Source organism: Colias philodice, chromosome 1 (assembly GCF_061535455.1).
Source record: "Colias philodice isolate Cphi_HAF_F1 chromosome 1, ilColPhil1 Martin Lab GWU primary, whole genome shotgun sequence".
Classification (NCBI taxonomy): Eukaryota; Metazoa; Arthropoda; class Insecta; order Lepidoptera; family Pieridae; genus Colias; species Colias philodice.
In genome coordinates this window covers 5,257,110-5,280,616 of record NC_143086.1, presented here as the reverse complement: position 1 = coordinate 5,280,616, position 23,507 = coordinate 5,257,110, and the positions used below count along the sequence as shown (strand labels likewise).

At 34.1% G+C, this 23,507-nt stretch overlaps 1 protein-coding gene across 2 annotated transcripts in view; it reads left to right on the top strand.

The window, feature by feature from the left end:
• mirr (iroquois-class homeodomain protein mirror) overlaps positions 1 to 9,487 on the top strand; it is a 45,880-nt gene extending 36,393 nt beyond the window's left edge. For both annotated transcript variants that reach the window (XM_089704567.1, XM_089704507.1), the window contains exons 4-5: positions 7,006 to 7,304; positions 7,488 to 9,487. In XM_089704567.1, the coding sequence (XP_089560693.1) occupies positions 7,006 to 7,304; positions 7,488 to 7,999 (811 nt within the window). In that variant the 3' untranslated portion in view covers positions 8,000 to 9,487. The remainder of the gene's footprint in view (positions 1 to 7,005; positions 7,305 to 7,487) is intronic.
• Positions 9,488 to 23,507: the final 14,020 nt, after the last annotated feature.

The following is a 23,507-nucleotide window of genomic DNA, read 5'->3' as shown; positions in this document are numbered from 1 at the left end:
ATCCATACGCCATAGTTGTGATAAAATCAATCTCCACGAATAATGCAATAGTAACAAATACCCTTGTTTGCGTCCATCGGTGAACTTCAATAAACTGCTGACTGACGTATGATAAATCGCCACCGTTGACATGTCTAGTGGGAACTGATAAGTTCTGGGTGGTAAACAAATTTGTTCGTTGTAAGCAATTGCTGCTAACTAGTGTATTATATTCTTTATTTGTTGCTATGGTGTGCATTAGTTTATCTGTTTAATAGCATTAAAGCTTTGAGATTTAGTTAATTTCAAGTCTTAGTTCTATGGGAAACAACATCACTTTTTTATAGCATTTACTTTTTCAGAGTTAATTATTTTTATTTTTTCAAATCTTAGTTCTATAGACAAAACTGCGTCACAACTCACAAGTGAGATAAAAAATGCTTCATTTCAATGTATCTGCTTATCAGTATTTGTGCATACTGCACTTTAAATATTCTCAGTAATATTAATTTGAGTTATCTTTCTATATAACGCTATAAAAAAACCAGTATTAAGCAAACACGTAAGAAATAAGACAATACATAATAAGACATTAAATTAAGACAAGATTGAGGGGTTTGGTTATTTTTCATATTAACTGCATTATCTTATTGTTATATATCTAAAAATATTTAAGATTTATCTAATCGCTAAGTGCAGAGTGACCGCCCTTTATTTGACTTTAAAAATAACGCTAAAATAATATCTACTCGAAAAGCAGTTACACAATTCTTTTATAGCTTGCAAAATTTAGAAGACGTGGAAATTGCTAGAAATAAAACTGTTACATACTTTAAATTAAATTTTAAATCTTCATTCTCTTGCTAACAAAGTGCTATGTAAAACATGGCTGAACAAAACTAATCTCTAAGCACATGTTATGAACCAACTACCTATGTATTATATTGTTTTTTGCAAAGATATCGCAATCAAGTCAGTCACGGTTGCTAACGTTCAACTCTCAATTATTTATTCTAATAAAGCATTGATAACATTTATCACAAGATTATATATTGCAGTGGGAACACTTGATACGATTCGTTCTGACCCTTGTGAATGTGAAAGAGATAAGTTAAATCATTGTTTATATACTAAATTGATTAATTTAAGGTTATTTGAACACTTCTATTAATTAGCGACACTGTTCGACGAATTATTTACCGCGTTTATCAATGTTATTTTTGTAAATTTATCTGGTAAGGAGGCGTTTAAAAGTAACTTTTGCGCTCTCTGATTAATAGGTGTAAATAATCTCGTTTGATTTATTATGCTATTTGTTTTTCTTTCAAGTACATATTTTGCTTGTCGAGTCTCATATTAATTATATTTATTTAAATTGTTAGAAAAACAATGTTTTGAATCTAAAATGTTCATAGCTTAGATGATTTAAATATTGTTAGACTAAAAAAAATAATATAAAACGATTAGCATATGTATATGTAAAACAATACGAAATAACAGTAACATATAAAACAGAGAAAGTATTATAAAACTTTACATTTTCTCTAAATTAAATATAAAAAAGAACTAACTAAAATATTTTTACACGTGTACCCACCGTGAGATTACTTTCTAACAAGGTGAGATATTTTAAACAATGTGCACTAACCGTTATAATTGGCAGACCTACAGCATATCACTGTGATGTATTATTATTGTTAAATTAATTAAAACCCACTGCCCGAGTATGCAATAAAGCGTCTTATCAACTACGTAAAAAAGGGGTCAAGACTCAAGTGAAACAGAAAAATAATTTGCCAAAGATAAAGCCAATCATAATTTATGCCTTGTTTTCGTAAACCGATCGAACTTACAAGAAAATATTGATATTTTTTTTAATTTATAAACAGCGCTTTAGATAACTGACGAGTTTATTGAACACTAATCAATCCGCTTCAAAATATGAGCTTTATCTCATAACGACGCTCAAGCAAATTGCTACAACGTATATGAAATTAAAAATTTTACGATCGAGCAATATAATCAAGCATGTAATAAAACTTTTTACATGATGATTAATAAATTATGACCCAAAACACAACTTATACATAAAGGCCATCTACTTACATGGATCATTCTGAATATAAGTTAGGAAACTGAAAATATTTGGGCAACGAGGGGACGCACTAACCCTCTAAGCAAAACAAGTATGGCTGAGGACACCGGTGCGCGGTGGTGTTCACGCTTCGCTTGTCAGCACGCACCGCCCAGCCCGTAGAACGCCCTACAAGTTTAATAAGGTAACCGACTGATTGGCGTTTAAACTCGTCCGAAATTCCGACCGATTATTGCTTATTGCGTCGTATTACAGGCATCCCTCGACTGTTTCTATTAGGGCTTTTTATGCACGAAGCCGGCCAATTAGTCCCTTGATATCATACGGGCAGCAGGGTTATCGCGACGTGGATGCGTGCGGTAGGCCTTAATAGCGCGTTCCGAGCGGGTAATGTGTTTTTGGCGTGCCGCACCCCTGCCCGCGTATCTGCCAACAATATTTAGTACCTGTATACTACCTTTTTAAAACTACGTCCATACCCTCAGATTGGTCGTTGCGTGAGTCCATTCGTATATTGCTACGACGAATAATTAGCTTTATCGGACAGCGTTTTTACGAACTTTGTTATTTATTTGTGGCATGAAAGAATGTTTGCGTTATTTACTCTTTCAATACAGCTTGTTTCGCGGTTGTTGGAGTTGTTCCGGAGTGCGCTCTTGTTGTATTTTGTTATTAGCGGGTTAATTTGGACGCCGGCCAAAACGGACAAATGATTATAGTAGCAATTATAGCGACATTATTAAACAGTTGCACTGCAAAATAGGTAATGATACCACATGCTTATTGCAATGGAAAACTTGCTTCCTTGGAGAGGTTACATTTTTCAGTTTCGTAATGATTTAAACGTTTGCAAGATTATGAACCTATATCTTATAACCTAACTTAAGTAAGTACTTACCTTAAGTTCCTAATAGAAGTCATAAAACATTACTTTTCAAAATAATTCCTGAAACTCTTTGTCTAAACATTACATAATACATACCATTAATTCTTCTCTATTTAAATTGAAAGTTAAAAAAAAAATAAAAAATATGATGACGCAAATGAGTGTGAGTAAATTTCCAACAAATTGTGGCATGCTTTATTATTCTTCCCACCTTGATAGCTGCATTATGAAAAAGTATGAGAGCTTTTCATATTATATGCACGTGACAACTGACAAGCTACGTCCAGAGCGCCGAGACAAACGTCAAAACGCTAAGAAATAGAATACGCCAAGAAGCTTATATCTAATACACTGGAGATTGCACTATGACCAGGGATAAAAAAACATACAGGCGTCATTCAACGTCATATTTTCTTACATTACAAGTTAATGGTCATAGTGCAATCTCCAGTGTATTAGATATAAGCTTCTTGGAATACGCTATCGATACAAATTGACATAAGCGTATGATGTTTTGCGGTCGTCGTCGTCGTTGGTAGTGTGACCCAACCATTACCAAAAGGCAAAATATCATGAGCTTATGTCAATAATTAGCGTTAGCAGTTTCTATTTCTTGGCGATACTGACGTTTGTCTAAGGGCCCAGTAATTTTTTGCATAAAACGAAAAAGGAGAACTTTATAGAGACACTTTATACTGACATTCAACAAGGTAACAAAGTTGCAGAGTACCTTTTTCGAAATTGATGCGCTAGTAATTCACCTCTACATCGTTGCATTTTTCTAATTTCCCTCAGAACGAAACATAAGTCGATGTCTAGTTGACACGTAATTCGATCGCCTACACAATGCCCGATAAATTTTCAACACAAAACTGTCACCAAGAGTTAAAAGGCGTCTTTAATTTCATAGGCGGTGTATCATTTGACTGATAAACTCGTTGATCTGGAAGAAATAGGTGAACAGTCGGCATGCCAAGTTGTCGTCTCTATAGCTTTGTAACTAAGTTCAAAACAGAACCACCCCTCTGTCGCTAACTGTACGTTACTTTGTGCACATTTGTTTGAGGGCGATGTCATTGGTAAAATTGAATTCGTAATATGATCCTAGTTGTACCGACTCATGAGGCGGTACGTCAAAGGAAAGTCTACTTTTTTGTTTCATTTAAGCCTTAAGAAATAAAAGTGGTACCTGTTTAGATAAAAAGTGAACACATGACGTGACCATCTATTAGTTCATACATGAACACGTATCTTAAAATTAGATCCAAGATAAATAGATGCAAAATATTATACTCGAACTATCGCAACTTGCGCTCCGTGAATTTATACCTTTTATTGTGCAATAAATATTGTTTTTAATAGAAAAACTATGTAGTCTTGTTACTTGTAAATGTTATAATCTAATAAGCAATAAAATTCATTGATATGCATCGGTAACAATGAATATTAAATGCGCATGCCTTAATAAATTAAATATAGTTTAAACTCAGTAAGCTAAAGCAATTTCACGGAATCCAAAAGGTTTTATGAAAATCCCGTAATATTTATTGGATATTCAGATTAACTTTGCCTTTTTCATTTTTAAAATCAACAAACGATTTAAATTTCTTTAAAGTAACCCTATTGTATAATCTACGACTTAACGTGATGAAATTGTGAAGAATTATGCTAGTAATAAATTATTGTAATTAACATACTTTAATTATTACAAAAGTATTTATTCTTTGAATACTTAGAAGATCATTATTTCACAATGGGTAAACATAATAAATTAATAACAATTACGTCTTACTTACAAAATCTTGTTTTTAGAGTTTAAATTTTGTAATTTTCGTTATTTTTGTGAGGATTTTAAAATTGAAGATTTTATTTGATATTTTTTTACATACAAATGTATTAAAATTTATGTATCGTTTACTTACGTTGTATCTAGGGATAATGGATATCGACAAGAATTAAATAGCGCATGTCCATACAAGGCTACTCAAACACAAATACTCCGCCTTAACTTTATGAGCTTGACGTGTGTAGACTTGGCATTACGTAAATAATTATCTAACACCAATTGATCAAAACCATTCATATTAACATTTTTATTTAACTTTCACAAAGCAATATCTTGCCTAATTGACATTTGTCTAATTGCATGTGTTTTATTAGTCGAGATGGAATCTGACTCCATAAAAACCACAAAAACATTAATTCTTCACTTTTATCTGAAAACAAATAAACATTTGAGCCAATTACAATGATCTTAATAAATAAGAAATATCTACACTTCCTGCCGAACATTCCCATAAAGATACAAATAAACATTTCATTTGGAAGACTTATAAAAATGCACTTCATTCACAAAATGAACGCGATAAAAGCCAAATAGATATTATCAAAAAGAGCATTCAAATCAGGCGAGGGCGTGATTCGTTTTAATAACAACAGCGATAGGTGGCAGCAATAATTTTGTGTTTATCTCATTTTTATGAGTTTAAGTAGGAAGTGCGAGGTGGATGGAGGGCTTTCATTGAAGGCTGGGGAGGCCCCCCCGCTGCGCCGTTGAAAAATAATAAAAAAATGAAGCGTCGCCATCCCCGCGAGCTCGGATGCTGTGAAAGTGGCACGTTGTGAATAAATGAAGATTTTTTTTTGTGTGCGGAATACGCCTAAGCCGCGTCGCTCCACTTCGTATTATCGCCTCAATTCTATGCTTGTTTAGCTCATTCATCTGCGACGTCATTAAAATATACTGAGATTTGCTCTTGATTATGTAACGCTTTTACATAATGCGCTATTTAATCATTGCAAAAAATGCCACAATGCTCGCAAACGTTATTAAATTAGGCTAGTCGGCTGAGTTAATGAAAACGGTAACAAAACAAAATATTCCATTTCATATTTATTTACGAGAATCTCATTCTGTTGGGGGCGAGAAGAATTAAGTCAACAACGAACTTACAATAGACACCGTGTTTATTTTGTGTGGGTCGTTGAATGAAATGAAGCTCTGTGTCTTATCTGGTAAAGAAGGGATTCGATTGCGCCGCTCTGAGACAGGGGCGATGCCCGTCACTTCTGCGATTTAAGTGACAGTTTTATTAATTTCCCATAGTACTCATCCCTATTTTCCACCCTTCTCAGTTACTGACTGCACTGGCGGCATATGGATACTATTCTGTTTATTATTCGCTTCATAAACGAGTTATCAAATTAAAAACGGTAATGGCTTTCTAACGCACAATTATATTCAAATTATTTAAATCAGTTCCCACAATATCTAATATTAATTCAAAGTGATAATACGTAATAAAATTAGTAACTGAAGAAATGCTCTTAACAACTCACTAGGTATATACATCTCAAAACTCATTCAGTTCTATCAAATTAATCAAACATTATTACTACCACCATGTTGGGTTAGCCGGGCGTTTAATTAACCTTAATAGAATTTTGATAGCAGGGTATCATAAAGATAGGCATACATCGGTGCGTGGCCTGCAAGTGAATGCGTACGGGACGGGAGATAAGCTGCAACCTAAAGCCGGCACAGTAGCCAGAGCTTTATCTCGATTTCAATTATTATACTAGCGTTCATTGGGCCGGCGAGGCGGTCTCGGGAGGCAGGCGGCCGAGGGGCGGTCACGAACCAACTTATCTAAAATCTCTTCCAAATCGCATACAGCCATTTACGCTTGATTATGCCTACCTTAAAACGTTACAGTCGAATTACTCCAGTGTTCGGAACAATACGTTGTGTTCAATGTTTTTGTTTCTAAGTATCTCAATGTGCCTTTAATGTGTCCGTAAATTCAACAACATTATCAAATCTAAACAGTTTTGTTTGGGTGATAAGTGGAAAAGTTAAATTGATACATAAAGAGGGAATGTAAATCCAGTTATAAATTTGAGCTTGAGACGTTATCTTATAACAAATTGTATAAATATACAATTTGTTATAAGGTAACGTTTTGTTATAAGACCATTCAATGATTAAGAAGCTTAATTTTAAATAATCGTAATGACATTTTTTAAATATTCCTTTTGTCGGCAGATATGGAATGGATCTCAACGGAGCAAGACGGAAAAACGCCACTCGAGAGACAACGAGTACACTGAAAGCGTGGCTGAATGAACATAAGAAGAATCCATATCCAACGAAAGGCGAGAAGATAATGCTCGCAATCATAACAAAGATGACTCTCACCCAAGTATCCACCTGGTTTGCGAACGCCCGCAGACGCCTCAAGAAGGAGAACAAAATGACGTGGGAGCCGCGCAATAGAGTGGATGATGATGACAATAATAATGACGACGATGATCACAAAAGCAATGATGGAAAGGATGCCTTAGGTATGTATTGTTATTTATGCAAAGCGCTTTCTAATAACATAACCTCTGTTTCGTCGTTTGTTTGCGATTACATAAACAAAGTCTGAATATTTTGTTACTTTTGTGCAAGTGCCAATATATGTACGTGTATCGATCGGGTAAAGTGTAAACAATATATTTTAAACATCAAACTCATTATTTTAGATGGAAAGGACTCCGGAACAGGATCGAGCGAAGACGGAGACAGACCGCAGCAAAGGTTAGACTTATTAGGGCAAAGAACGGAGTCAGAATGGTCCGAATCCCGTGCAGACAGCGGACCGGAGTCACCCGAGCCGTACGAGAGGCCCATCCACCCCGCGTTTCAACATCTACCGTCGCGGGCGCCCCCAGGCAGCACGCCGGCTTCGGCCAAGCCGAGGATATGGTCCCTCGCCGACATGGCAAGCAAGGACGGCGAGGCCCCCGCGCCGCCCGCGGCCGCGTCCGCGTTCTACCAGTCGGCGGCGGCCGCGGCCGCACGCCTGGCGCACCCGTACAGCCGGCCGGAGCTGTACCGGGGGCTGTACCCGCCGGCGCACCCGGCCGACGTGGCGCTGCTGGAGTACTCCCGCTCGCTGGCGCTGGCCGCGCCCGCGCCCGCGCCGCCCGCGCCCTCGCCGTCCTCGTCCTCGACCTCGTCGCTGGCCGAGCCGCCGCCCCCGTCCCGCGCCTGACCGCTCGCCCCTCGTCCGCACCTGGCGCACCGACAATAAACGCGATCTCGCCCCGTGAGTGAAGCGATTGTACATAACGATAACTATAAATAGGTATACATGCATATTACGTGATAATAATTTATGCACCGATAGAAAAGCTTAGATTGTGATAGTGGACACGGGCGAGCCGCGAGTTCGACGACTCGCGAACGAAGTCGCCGCCTCTGCGCCGACTGACCGACAATACTAGGTGCTAATTCAAATTGGACCTTGCGAAATGTTACTTGTAGTTATATTGGAGGGGGTAAACGAAGTGATTAAATAAAAATAGATATTAATATGTGTTTCGTTTCTACAACAACGTCACTATTTTAGACTATTATTTAATATGTAGAGTGTAAATTATTATTTTGAAAATGTTCTCTTTATATTTAGTGCCTAATTACGTCCAATTTTCTCTATTGTGTAATAGTTTCGTAAATGTCTATCATACGAATTATAATATTTATTGATACGAGGTCAGTAGTAATAGCAGTTTGTTTGTACGATAATTATCTACGGTCTACCCATACCAGATTGTGAGAAATCTGAATTATTAATTTCTAGTCAGACGACTACGATTGTCTATGTTAAACATTAAATGAATGACGCTTTAGATGGACTAACTGTTAATATTAAGGGATTAGTTATCAAGTAAAGGCTGGGCAGGTATTCGTTCGCGGAGGCGTTGATAGCTATTCCACGCAATGCCTATCATACCAATAAGCATTTTTATAATAGAAATATTTAAATTAGTTAATATATACCTTTTGTTCCTGACACAACGTGCCCAGTCTTTTTTCCTAAACAAAGACTCCTTTTGCGTATGTTAACGAAGTAACGAGATTTGATTTTAATTTCAAACATTCAATTACATACTTAATTTGTTTCCTATATTTTACTAGATCTATTCAAAAATGTGTTGAATGGCCTTGTATATTGTAATAAAGTAATTGTATAGTGACACCGTTTGTTTGTTTCTATATAGTGTAAAATATTTTTTCCAATATTGTAGAGACTGAAAGTCCAAAATTGAGTCTATAGTTTTGTACATACATACGTCTCTGTTATTAGTATACATATATTGTAATCGTAATATGAATATTTAAGAGTGATAAACACAATAATTTCTGTATTAGAGGAAAGTTTTTCATGTAAATAATCGAATCAGAAATATATATAAATACGTGTGCAACGAACGTATTCTGGGATGATGTAGGTTCTTTGTGAAAAAAAAAATTCAAAAACATGATATATCAATATATATTCCTATGTGTTAGTAATAATGTTAAAATTTAGACAGATTTACGTTTTCGATGTTTAAAACCTAATTGTCCATAATTACTCACACGAGCACACTTTCACAAACTAATTTAAGCAATATTGTTTATAAATGTATAATTTTGTGAGCTTGAAACTCTTGACCATACTACAGGAAGGTGTGTGAATAGATGCAATAAAATTTAATACACAAAATATATATTCGCTTTTCATTATTACAACCGCCCTTTATATAGGTATAAGTTATTATCAAAGAGAGAACTCACTGCGTCTCTCATACTACCTACCTATCTATAAAAAGGTATTTATTAATGCATTTGCAGATACAGCGCAAAACAGTACGCAAATCAAACTAACAGCCACTATTGCAAGCAGCAAGTCGCTATAATACTTACATAACTTACAAATGTACTCAGCGGAATAGTGCTCAAATTATGAAGCAATTTTGTATAACGAGCTACACGGATCCACGTACCTTTCAGAGCACACTAAATCAATCTCAAATAAGACCTAATTTAGACTTAGCTCACGCGAATCTAATTAGAACATCAAAGAGGCAAACTGGTAATATCTTCATTATGAAAATGCACAAATTTTCCATCGCGTAATTGGGTCGTAGTTAAACAAATACACATAAATCATGAACATATAGTCCTTTGATGTGACCGTGTCCGGTGACGTCAGCGGTTCACCTCATCATATGTCGTACATTCATTATTTGCCCACGTATCGTAGATGAAAGGCGCGCACAATATAAATAAACAAATCGTAAAGAGCCTGCGACGGCGTTGAAAGGGTGCACGATAGAATTATATTGGAATTCGTGAGAACTACTCAATTATCCATTTCATCCGCTCTGTTTGAACATCTCTGCGCAATGAGTGATTTACTATTGCGCTGGGTTCCCTGTACCACCGTACCGGAGCTCTCAGTTTTAAATGAGGATTTCTAGTTAACACAAAACTATAATAAATTATAAACCAGTTCTTAAAAGGATATTAAAGGCTTGTTTAAGTAAATCAGTTGAAACTGACGTTATTATATTAATTGCTTATCGTTATAATTCTAGGTAGAGTCAATGCAATGCAGTAGGTATGCATTATTTTATAAAAGGAACACAATACTTATAGAATAATATTTATTCATTTATAAAAAAAAAAAAACAATTTATAGTGCATAAAATAAATAATACAAATATGTATTTTGTTAAGTTCTACATTATCACTCAAATAAATAGCAAGGCTGTTAAGTGAAGTCATCATTTATTAAATCGCAATGAAAAGAAATTAATAACAATAATATTTATTAATTAAAGAGTTGAGTCTCGACGGAGCTTAAATATACATGTCAATCTGATCTTTAAAGTTTTAATTGAAATGTTTATCGACACGTCGGCCTAACATCTTACCACCTATCAACTTTTGGCAGTCGACACATTTGTACATTACGTTTAATGAAACCAACAAGGGCAATCGACATTTCTTCGTGATGATTCACTCCTGAATGTCTTCTCATTTCAATTAACACTCTCGTGCACCAATCACGCGTCATTGTCGCATCGGACGCTCATATTGTTCCGTCTTCACCCGGCCCGTAACCTCCGTCTCGTATAATAAAGCTATCAAAACGATTCGAATAATCAAAGCAAATTCTAACGTCACAGCGCTAAGTGACTCGAAGAATTCGTTCAATAATCAATACCCCAGTGATACACGCTGACCGGCCAAAAAATCTGTTATTTTTATAAAGCACTCTGAGAAGCGTGTTGGGTAAATAGTCCAACATGTTTCTACAACAAAGATGTCTTAATAGTCGATGACGAGCAAAAGTCAAATGTAACAATCTACGGGTTGATTGCTCATAAGTATAAATGAACGAGCGGACACTTCGGGTGAGACGCGTCAAAATTATTTTCTTTGTTGGACATCGGGCCGGGTGGAGCTCGAAAATTTCTGAGTTATGTTACTGTTTATAGAATTAGCATAAAACACGATTATCTATTGCATACTTGGTTACTAAAGCGATGTTCGAAAGACCAGATACAGTCTCGGTGTGCGACGATCGATCAAAGTAATTAGGACCTTAAATGCACGCGGTTTACAATTGCAATTCTATTTTATCATTTGTGAGAATCCACGGCTGGAATTTCGATTTCGTAGCGACGACTGCTATGCCATCTAAAATATTGGACATCTCCATCTCGGTTGCTGTTTTGCTCTTTCTGTGGATACAAACAATGAGTCGGTATCGTCAGGAGAATGTATGCATACTTAAAGATTCGTCGCCCCACGTGGCCGAAATATACACATTTCGCAAAGGAGTAAACAATTTTGTTCATTATAAAAAAAAAAAAAAAAAAACATTTAAATACATTTGCTACAACCGTCTTTACTAAGCATCAGTATGCCTGTATGTTTTGCCAAAAAATGCACATTTAAGAAAATGTCTTGCCGTTCAATTCGTAATGATAAGATCAAATCTTCTTTAAGTCGATACAATAGATAAATAAATTAGGGACTAAATGCATATTAACATTTATCTTAAAAACATATTTTGTTCGTGATCGAGTCGTGATCCGCTAAGGTTGACAAAAAGCGATTCAACATTATTGAAAATTCATAATTTAAATTTATTCCTGGTACCTACATGGTTATCATATTAGTGTTTATAACAAATATTGATAATATCAGGGTTGTGTAATAAAGTGCAAGAATAGTTGCATTTCGCATAATATTAGAAAATAACAGAAACATTGTACCTGTACATTTGACATTTACTCTAAATAATGGTGGAACAAAAACAATGGTTAATAAAATGTATAATGTTTTCACGTTATCCATATTAAATAAGCTTTTTGTTATATTCCGTTATCTTTTAACATGAAATCGATCAACGTGTTGTCTTGGGACAGTCAATTTATAAACACAACACCATTAAATTGTTATAAATTGCATATAATTTTGCTAACGTAGTAATTAGAGCTGGATTAAATACTATAATAAGAGTTTCCTTAACATTACCACCTTTAACGATGCTATTAATAAGTGTGAACGATTTTATCCATTAATTGTGGAAGAAAAAACATGTTTTATAAATTTAATAAGCAACTTCAAAACACTACAACTCAACATGATTCACATCAACTGAAGAACTTCTTGGATTTAATTTTCATAATGCAGTTTTAATTACACCTATATTATTGCAGAAATAGGAGAAAAAAGAGGAGATATTGCTCAATTAAGTTGCTTTACCAGAACTCTATGAGGGAAGTGAATATACAAATACGTAATACAAAAATGTAAGTACTCTATACCTTCATTTTAGAGGTTATAATTTAAGATGAACTGGGTCACTATACTGTGAATTCAGTACAGCAACATATTATTGCATATCGGTTGAAGCCTTAGACTTCCCTTGGCCAGCCCTACGAGGACCGAACTCCCACCCAATACTCCAGACCATCTGAATGACGGCTTGTATTATTTTTTGTGGACATACCATGTCATCGGAACGATTGTGCTCATTCCCTATGATTTATCGACGTCCATATTACAAATACGACACAACATAATGCGATTCTTTATTTCTTCTTTAACCATATTAGTATTCAGCAAACAATCCTGTCGAGCATCGGTTTTGTCATACCGCCTAAATGTTATTTTATTGGAATTTCAAATAAACAATTGTGGTTTATTTTTTCTTTGTGATACATTTGAAATATAATTAATTCTGGACTTCAATCAGCGCTGATGATGCTAGCGGCTAGCATATTTAGGAGGCTCATGAATTAAAAATCGTTTATTGTTTTGCTTGTCGTTGGTCATTCGATACGTCTTAATTTGTACATAATAATTAGGGCAATTAGCCGAGGCGCTTTGGTAATCGCATGCACTAACTCGAACAATTTTAAACATTATTTGTAAACCGTTAGCTTCGTTAACGTTTTTTTGAACAATTCATCATTATTATTTGCACAATGTAAATAGCTATTAAATGATGTTTATTATAAAAACCTTGTAGAAGCATAACCTAAAAAATGTTATTGTAAGTAGGTGCTTGTAATCCGAACAATTAGTATTCTTGACGTACGCTTCCTGTGGTAGTAAGTTATAAAATGTAACGAACCGAAAATAATTTTAAAACGTTTTAACGTTTACAAAATAATCTTTGAATATAACAATTTACCTATTACCTTATTTACAAAAACCATCTATGTATTGAGTCGATTAATTAAAATTGTCGTCCAATGTTTAATCATGGCACTATCTTGCTATTCTTTCCACAATAAGCGGCGGCGATTGTTCTAGAAATTCGAGGACTACGTGAAATCAATAGCCCCGACCACTCCGGCCTCAGATACCATACAAGTGGCGTGCGGCAAATCTTTATTTGCACGCATTCATAGCTCCTCACTCCGCCCGGTAATTGGTTGCAGCTATATTGTAACGAACTGCTTTCGCGGTGGATCAAATATATACGTGGTTTACCTAATTGCGGTTATGTGACGCGTTTATTCAATAAGAATTTATTTATTGGGTTTTCTAATGCTTGGTGAAGAGTTTCAATGCCGGGCAATGGAGTGGAGGCCCCCTGTTCTCGGATCAATTTCAGATGATTTCTGTTAATATGTACCTATTAATTACTAGCTGCGCTCCGTGATTTCACCCGCGTGGCTCCGCTCCTGTTGGTCTTAGTGTGATGATATTAAAGCCTACCTCGATAAATGGGATAAAAATAAAATAAATAAATAAATGGGCTATCTAACACCGAAATAATTTTTCAAATCGGACGAGTAGTTCCCGAGACGTGCGCGTTCAAACAAACTCTTCAGCTTTATAATATTAGTATAGATTTATTCATATTTGCATAAAGTACAAAAAAGGTGTCACGTGAAAAAATATGAAAGCAAAAGTTGTTTTCTAGACTGAAATTGTTTTTTTTTTTTCCTAAATCTTCAATGTGGAGCCCCACTTTTGCAGAGGCTCCTTCCACTGTCCGCAATCCGGCCCTGGCTGCTTTTATGAATTAAAAGTCACGTCAGGCATGCGCAAAATAGCAAAAAAAGAAAATGATGTATTACAACATATAACATATTTATTTATTACAGATTAATTTAAAAACGTAAGTGATTTAGAACATAATATTGTTAAGGCAACTATCATTTTATAGTGTACTAGCGACCCGCCCCGGCTTCGCACGGGTGCAATGGCGGCCGGCCGGTACCGCTGCAAACGCTACGTCCCGCAATTTTTAAATCTGTATTATCTTCGAAAATATTCACTTAAATCATACGGTGTAAAGGGCCATATAGATCTATATTAAATGAACAATGTATTCAAGGTATTTAATTCGTTAAGGATTAATGCTGTATTGGTTAAAATCGCTTCGAAAATTAACCATTATTTGTCGTAAAAAGTAAATGACAAAAAAAAGTTATTGTGGGTTATCCATAAGAGATAGAGACATATACCATCGCGGACTTTTCTGTAGACCTTTTCAATGTGTACAATACTTAGTAGGTACATACATTATTTTGATAAAACTCGTAGGGTTCAGCCTGCGTTTGCAATATAAGCGGAAAAAATGTAATTCTTTACGACATCACATTAGAAACCTCAAAAATAACAGTACTTCTCCACTATTTAATGGATGTTATTATACATATAAACCTTCCTCTTGAATCACTCTATCTATTAAAAAAAACCGCATCAAAATCCGTTGCGTAGTTTCAAAGATTTAAGCGTACAAAGGGACATAGGGACAGAGAAAGCGACTTTGTTTTATACTATGTAGTGATATTGCATCTTTATTTTCAATTACACTTGACCTCTTGTAAATAGAGGAAAAAATATAATTAAACGTGTTTCAAATTATAATACATACTTGATTTCGCTTGAAAAAAGTTAAAATATATAACAAACTAGCCGCTCCGCGCGGTTTCACCCCCCTCTCCCGTTGGTCGTAGCGTGATGATATATAGCCTATAAGTAGGCTATATATCATAAAGCTATAGCCTTCCTCGATAAATGAGCTATGTAACATCGAAAGAATTTTTTAAATCGTACCAGTAGTTCCCGAGATTAGCGCGTTCAAACAAACAAACAAACAAACAAACTCTTCAGCTTTATAATATTAGTATAGATTATAACTGCAAATTTACTGATTAATTTATCTACAATTGGAACCAATTTTATCTTATTTTTTTTGCGTACACAAGAACGAGTCATGTGATCAATCTTCGTAATTTATTCATATATTTTACACCAACCAACGAATATTCTGTATCCATCATAGTGTTAATTTCCCAAGAACAATGCTCGCAACACACATTAGGATTTCAATTAGTTAAAATAGCAAAAAAACCGGCCAAGTGCCAGTCGGACTCGCGCACGAAGGGTTCCGTACTATCATATACAATAGAAAATCACGTTTATTGTATGTACCCCCCCCCCCCCCCTTAACAAATCTATTTTTTATTATTTGTTGTTATAGCGGCAACGGAAATACATCATTTGTGAAAATTTCAGCTTTATAGCTATCACGATTTATGAGATACAGCCTGGAGACAGACAGACAGCGGACTGCGGAGGCTTAGAACCTAATAGGGTCCCGTTTTACCCTTTGGGTACGGAACCCTAAAAACGGGCCTAGTTAACTTTATTTCCACATTATTCATAATTTAATAATGATCTCATAAACACTTAATTACATAAACAATGGGACAAAAGCATTAATTACGTCTTCATTACCATGATAATGTTTAAATGAAATGAGCATATCTAAAACGTACCTCATATGAATAAGGCACCTTGAATATTTGTATCTCCTATAAGATAATTCCAGCTATAAACAGTTTTATAGCTTTCTTTATAGTCTTCTTGAATTAAGTGAGCAATGTAACACATTATTAAAGTTTTGACTTCGTTAGTTGGGCCTCGGTTTTCATATTTAATCATATGATAATGTATCATGATAAATAAATTTTAGAATTCCTTATAACGTGGCCAATATACAGTTTATTGTTATTCGCCGCTAGTAATAGACAATAAAAAACCTCGAATCAATATGACATAAAAGAAAATAATTAAATTTGCGACGAATGCCCTAAAATTAACTTAGTAAACACTAAAGATAATTCAACACCTAAACTTAATTTTGATTATTAAAGCAGCGAACGTGACTTTTTCACGAAGGGGTTATATAAAAATCCAAAATTAATGCAATTATTAAAATCCGAATCAGGGCGTGAACTAAGTTTTCATTTAGCGCCGTTTATGCGAAAGTTACCCTAATTCGCAATCTTCCGAGCAGATAAATCTCAATTTGCATATTAACAAGAAACTTTGCATCGGTTTCAAAAAATTGCCAGTGTGGGAGAAGGCAGGTGACTAATCCGGCACACACACACAGAGAAGCTGTTAGGACATAGGACATAGGACGATTCCGTTAAGCTGCGTATTCACTGAGCCTAGCCAAATTATTTTGTTAAATTTTTTGACGTGACAACGTCTTATAATTCGATAGAGCTGGTTGCACGCACGATAAAACATGACTCATGCGGCGTTACCTCGCTCTGAGGCGTTCCATGTAAGGTTTGAAGTGGAAGCGAGAGCGCGGAAAGAGCGACAAAGAAGCACAATCGGACGTTGTCACGTTCAACTATCGTCAGTAAACCGACTTTACAGACAACCAATTTTTTTAGTAGTGTTGAGTTTAATCAAGGTTTAATCGAAGGTATTCTGGATTAGGCAGATTTATATCCTCGAATCAATAAAAATATTTCATTAATTTCAGCTCATATTAACTGTTTTCAACATTCTCCTTGAGTTGATTATCTACTACTGTTTATTTAATACTACTTAATTGCATCATCAATTTTACTCACCTATTAAACCTATGTAAGTTCATTTAGCCCGTTACTTATTTAATTCAATGTCTAAGTACCTAATCACTCTTTTGTCTCGTTCCTGCTTATATCAAATAACCGGAATTCGAGAGAGAAAAAAACATTAATGATTTTGATTCTATCTGCGATTATTTACTTTTTAACCAAAATTAGCGAAATAGGGGCGAAACTTAAAGGGATGCATATAATTGACTCTAGAAAAATCTCCTTTTTGCTAGGTGTAGAGAGGCATATATTTTATTTTTTTTGTTAAAAAAATAATTTTTATATCACGGTGGTGAAATGGCCTTTATCGAATGAAATATACAGATTTTTCATTATTTTCATATTCTATACTCAAATGTTACCTACTTCTGCAAATTTAGCGTGTTCCTATTACTTGTCTATATTTTGTTGTTGACCATACATGAAATTGAAATTATTGCTGATTGGATGATACCTAACTTACTTTTTTAATTGCCGTATATTGGTAATATAAATTAATTTTAGACACGATTTGATCTTAATCTTCATAATTAAGGTGGGTGGTATAAAATTTTATATTGCTTTTATTTTTCATCGATTCCCTATGATAATATTCTACTAATTTATCACTTTAACGAATTCCTAACATATACTACCCAAAAATACCTTTCCAAATTAAATTATTCATTTTAAAGTGACTTTAATACACCGTGAGGCAGGCCACGGGTCACACAGCCACGGAGATATTTGCTAATCCTCCACGGTGTTGGTTTCAAATATCATCGCATTGTGCCATTCATTTCACCGAGTTGATTACTCCTGCCTCCTGGACTTGAATAATTTAAATTTTGATACTTCAATTGTTCTTAAAACGACTCCACTTTAAACAGGAATAAACTAATGTTGAAACAAAAATGAAACTCGTAACAAAGTTTATATTAGGTATCTATCTATAGTTAGCGTTTAGCTACTATTATGTATTCTGTGCTACAGTGTAGACAACACACAATTCGCTAGCTGACAGTTGACACTTTAATAGCATAGCCTGTTTTTGATGAATGCAACGGAAATATTTCGTTATAGAAAACCCATAAATAAACCTCCCCCAATACAAACGAGGCAAAACAGTGACGGGGAGTAGTAATTAAATAAATAGATATATCTCGCCGCATGAGCATTACCATACCGGACTATATTAGAAACGGCTCATTAAGTCTTTAAGCTAAAATGACGTATCTAAAAATAACTGCCATCGGTACTCACTAAGTACAAAAATTATTTTAGGTTCGAGAGCGAGGTGTACAAAACATCTGTTTAGTTCAATTTGGAACGTAAACGAGCGGTGCGATAGTCGATGACAAATATAATCTTTGCTCTAAGACACTTTGACTCGACACTGTTGTTATTCCCAGAAGAGTGGATTTATTTTTATTCAAAGAGCTAAAGACTCAGGTGAAAGATTTCTGTTTTGTTCGCTGTGGGTCGTTAAATCTGTCATCGGCTATCGGCTTCTGTATAATGCGCCAACGATACCAAAAAATCTGCCCGGATCTCTCTGCTTTGATATCAAAGGAATAAAACGATAAACAAACATCCATAGCGGATGGTTTTATGAAATTGGCGATACACGAGAGGGGTCAATCAACGCGTTTTATTTCATTGAAACAACAAACATAGGATGTTTGTCGCGGATGCACGTTTTATTTTTACGTATAATAAAATAATTAATAAATAAATAAAATAAATCTTTATTTCATCTTTTGATTGTACTGTGTACAATGTTGAATATGAAGCTCTGGCTCTCTTGCTAGGCATAGCCTGTGTTAAGAGAGCCAGTAATATACTTAATTATACTTAGGAATAAATTTGCCGCGATCGAATAGAAAACGTGACGTTAGTGATACAGCCAACAGTATCAAATGAAATACATACAATGATTATGTAATTGCTAATATTTCAAATAAAATACTACATAGGTAATTAAAGCACAGGATTATTCCAACACGACCTTCTCTAATTTGAACCGTAACTACATCGTAATTTCTTTAAAAAACGCCAATTAACGTCAGAAGTATCGCTGTACTAGTCGAACATGTTATAAAATTATAATCACTATAAAATATTCACATAGTACATACATAAAGAGAGATTACAAGGCACCCCGTTGCGAATTATGCCGTTTTTCATACCTAGTTATTACTTGTATAAATAAGAATTTAAAGCAATTAATTGTATTGTTCATTCATTGAGTTATAAAAAATAATCTCTACAAACAACCTAATATTGAATTTTTTTTCCTTAAATTTTAAGCTTTGTATTTATTATTCGTTAATTACAAGTTTTAGTATTATCTTGTGTTTGTTTTACGCTATTGTATTTTTAATTAAGGATTACAGGTTATTTTGTATAAAAGTATTATGTTGATGATTTACTTGAAAACTATCTGGAGGATCTACAGACTACAGAGCAGCCAAGAACAAGGGTAGTTTTAGAAATCTACTTACAACTAAGAATATGACGATGACTACTTCGTTGACCTCGAACGATTAATAGCTTTCCTGCTTAGTAGGTAGCTAATATTGCAGCTATGGCGTATTTTTTGTTATCAGTTCCCAGGTTACAAATAATGTAGGGTAGATCAGGGTAGACTGATGAAGGAAAACGTGAGGAAACGGGCATCTGCCAACCTGCACTTTGGCAGCGTCACATGCAGGTAAATAGTTGCTACGTCACCAGCCAGTGGGCTGTTGGATTGTGTTCGTAGATAACCTAATTAAAACATTATTGCAGCACTTATGGATTTTATATTATACTAATAAAATAATTATCGTATAATATAAATGTTATGAATTACAGAAAATAACCTAAATACTAAATATATAAATTATTAAAAATTACTTACAACTGTACTTATAATGTAACTTCCATAAAAACTTAATTCAAACATGTCATATTAAACGTCCAACTGTATTTCCATTAAACATAACGCATTAGGTCATAAATATTTGTTGGTGAAATAAATCAAATTATTGTGTTACAAATGCTATGTCGATACGGACAAAGTCGGATATAATTATGTGGCATAATTATTAAGTTAGCCGTGTACCGAACAAGATTCGGGCAGCAGGAAACCCACTCATTCATAATGCATCTGTCCCTTTCACTTGAGCTTTGAGGAAACGAGATGGAACGATAAAGTTATGAACTTTGTAACTTAAGGTGTCACGTACGTGATCTAATTATATATTCAACGCTTCTTTAATAATGAAATTTACATTTTTTAAACAATGATAACGTAAGATTAAAGAATTTTTATAGGTACGTTTTATATTTTAATTCTACGTTATTATTGTGTTAGAATTTAAGGTATAATTCTGTAATTTTATTGCCAATTAATATTAATATTGTAGTTAGTACTTTTGGTAGTTATACATAATTCTATATATAAGTTACCTATATGTTTTTATTGTCAAATAATGTTGTACTTATACATGGTACTAACTTTCCGCCCGCGGCTACGCCCGTGTTGTCTAAAACCTATTAAATCATATCCTAAAACCTTCCTCCTGAATCAATCTATTTATTAAAAAAAACGCATCAAAATCCGTTGCGTAGTTATAAAGATTAAAGCATACATAGGGACATAGGGACAGAGAAAGCGACTTTGTTTTATACTATGTAGTGATTAAGTTATTCATGAGTCTTGGTTTTGTAGCCGGTGACGTCATATCGTAATATTTTATTTCTAACATGGTATATTTTGTAAAAACCTGACATCCATAGATAATACTCCTGGAAAATAGGAAATCATCAAGGCTTCTTGGTACTAAATAATGACCACGCTCTTTGCGACTCCATCAAAACAGTAGGTAGATACAAATAAAAGGATACAGCTCATTCATACAATAATCTTAATATGGAATTAATAAGTGACGATAGCATATTATTGTAAACAGATCTATACTATGAGTATCAGTATGTTAACCTCCCTATGCGAGCTTGGTTTCCACCGAAGTGCCAATTTGATTCTTATTCCCTTCTGTCAAAGATCAGATTATCATCCCCATACCCGTCGTCCATTCAGTGTCTCCTTACATTTTAACTTATTATTATAACTATGATAAAACCGCAATAACTAGGTATTCAACGTGATACAACAACCTGTTATTTGAGTCCACTCCCTTAGCAGTCAAGCAGAACGCTGTACGTACACATTGTTTGCGTAGTTCTTGTTTTAACTAACCTCTCGAGTCTTGACGTTAATTATACGATATAATTGAGTAATGTGTTATTCGCTATGTTGAAATCATCGTGGCGCTTAGAAAACAGTCATGCTTTGGTAAATGACTAATTATTTTATGATGCTCTAGGTTTATCCAGGTTTAATACCGATTTAAAATCAGTTTCCTGCTCGCTTTTCTTTTTTTCTATTATGTTCACGTATCGGTATTTCTACTAAAGTAAAAAAGTGAAAAATAAAGCAAAAATTACTGTTATTTGATCAATGAATAATGATATCACCTCAGAATAAATTGGACGATTGAATCGGAGCACAGAACGATACTATTAACCTAGTCTTATCATCAAAATTAAAGAATTGACATTTATAGTAAAAATGTGTCCACTACTTTATCTTTAAACGACACTCTACAACATACAAATAAAGATATTATGGGTATTTTAAACGCCGCGGCCGCCGAATGTAAGCGAAGTTGCTTACCTATTTATAATAATATAAAAGTTTTTAATTTAGTATCGATTAATATATACAGATAATAGACATATTATGTGTTAAAACAATAGAGAAGTATATAATGTACATTGTATATAAAAATACGAGAGAGCCGGCAAAGATCAGATACGTTATCCGAAATCATTTTGCAGTTTCGACATAATTTTTTCAGACAGCGAACAAAAATGAGTGGAGGCGTTTTTGATAACGCTTAAAAAAGGTATTATGGACGTATCGCATATTCGGTTACCATTATTAAATTACAATATCATCTGCAACATGGTCATGATAGCGAATTGACTAACGCCAATCTTATGGAAAGTATTCTTATGTCTATTAAAATGTAAAGGGATAACAGGTTGGGGCGGCCACTTTGTAACTTGGTACTACAGGAAAAGTATCGGGTATTTCAGACTGTGTAATGCACTATAGATAATATACCTTATGTTAAATTCGTTACAAAGTAAGATAATGCTATGCTACATACTATACTTATGTAAAAATTCATTCAGATTTTTTCGTATGCTGCAGTTTTAGAGCAAACATCCCTCCAGTTTATTGAAACTATACCTAGTGGTTGTATCGTTGTTTTTGTAATTTATATGAAGATTGTTCATTTAGTAATCTGGACGATAAATCAATTATAATAGACTATAATGAAAACAATTCATTAACTTCATAGGTATAATACTGTGGCCTGAACACTGAGACAGCTTTTTTTCTTACAAACCCTTCCTGTTTACAATTTTAATAAACGTTCTATTCCATAGTTTTATTTATACCATCATATACCTGTTCATGGAGTATAAAATGAATTGCTTTTTTATGTACTTATATATGTATATAGTGTTATATGAATTTAGCGTTCAATTCTCCAACAAATAAATGTTAACAAAAAATTGCTTTATCGTATTAGCACATATTGCTGATTTTAACTAATCAGACAGGTTCAACCTTTTGTTTATTAGAATATAATTTGAGGTTTTTCTAAACCCTAAATAAGTTTTATCGCAGTTAAAAGATTTTGCGAAGCCATCAACATAAAGTTTATTAGTGCTAAAAGATTATTGTCGCTTTTAATTTTCAAAGTTACTTTATTAATATTAAAGATCAATTAACATTGTAAATAATGCACTTTTTTGTTAGGTTTGTAATAGTTAGAAATAAGATTTTCGATATTGATTATTATAAAAAAAAAACAAATACAATATTTATTCAAAATGGTTTTATTATCCTTCGAGTCATTGTCAATGCTCATACAGTCATACATTTTAAATGTATGCTACCACTCTACTATTAAAATTTAAAACACAGTTTTTTCCAGTAATAAAAATATAAATGACTCTAAATAGTCAAATAATACGTACACATTATTCAAATGTTAAAATAACATCAGCTGGAAACTATAAAAAAAAATGGAAATTAACACTTAAATAAAATCCATTACATCTAGAACAATGTACAATAACGCTACGTTAATTATACTAAATTGAACATTATAACTTGTATGTAATATTTTAGTATAATCAAAAGGAAAGAAATGCAATTGTTCTTTAAGGCATAATTACATAAATATCGATTATCGAATGTTCTACACGTGTTGA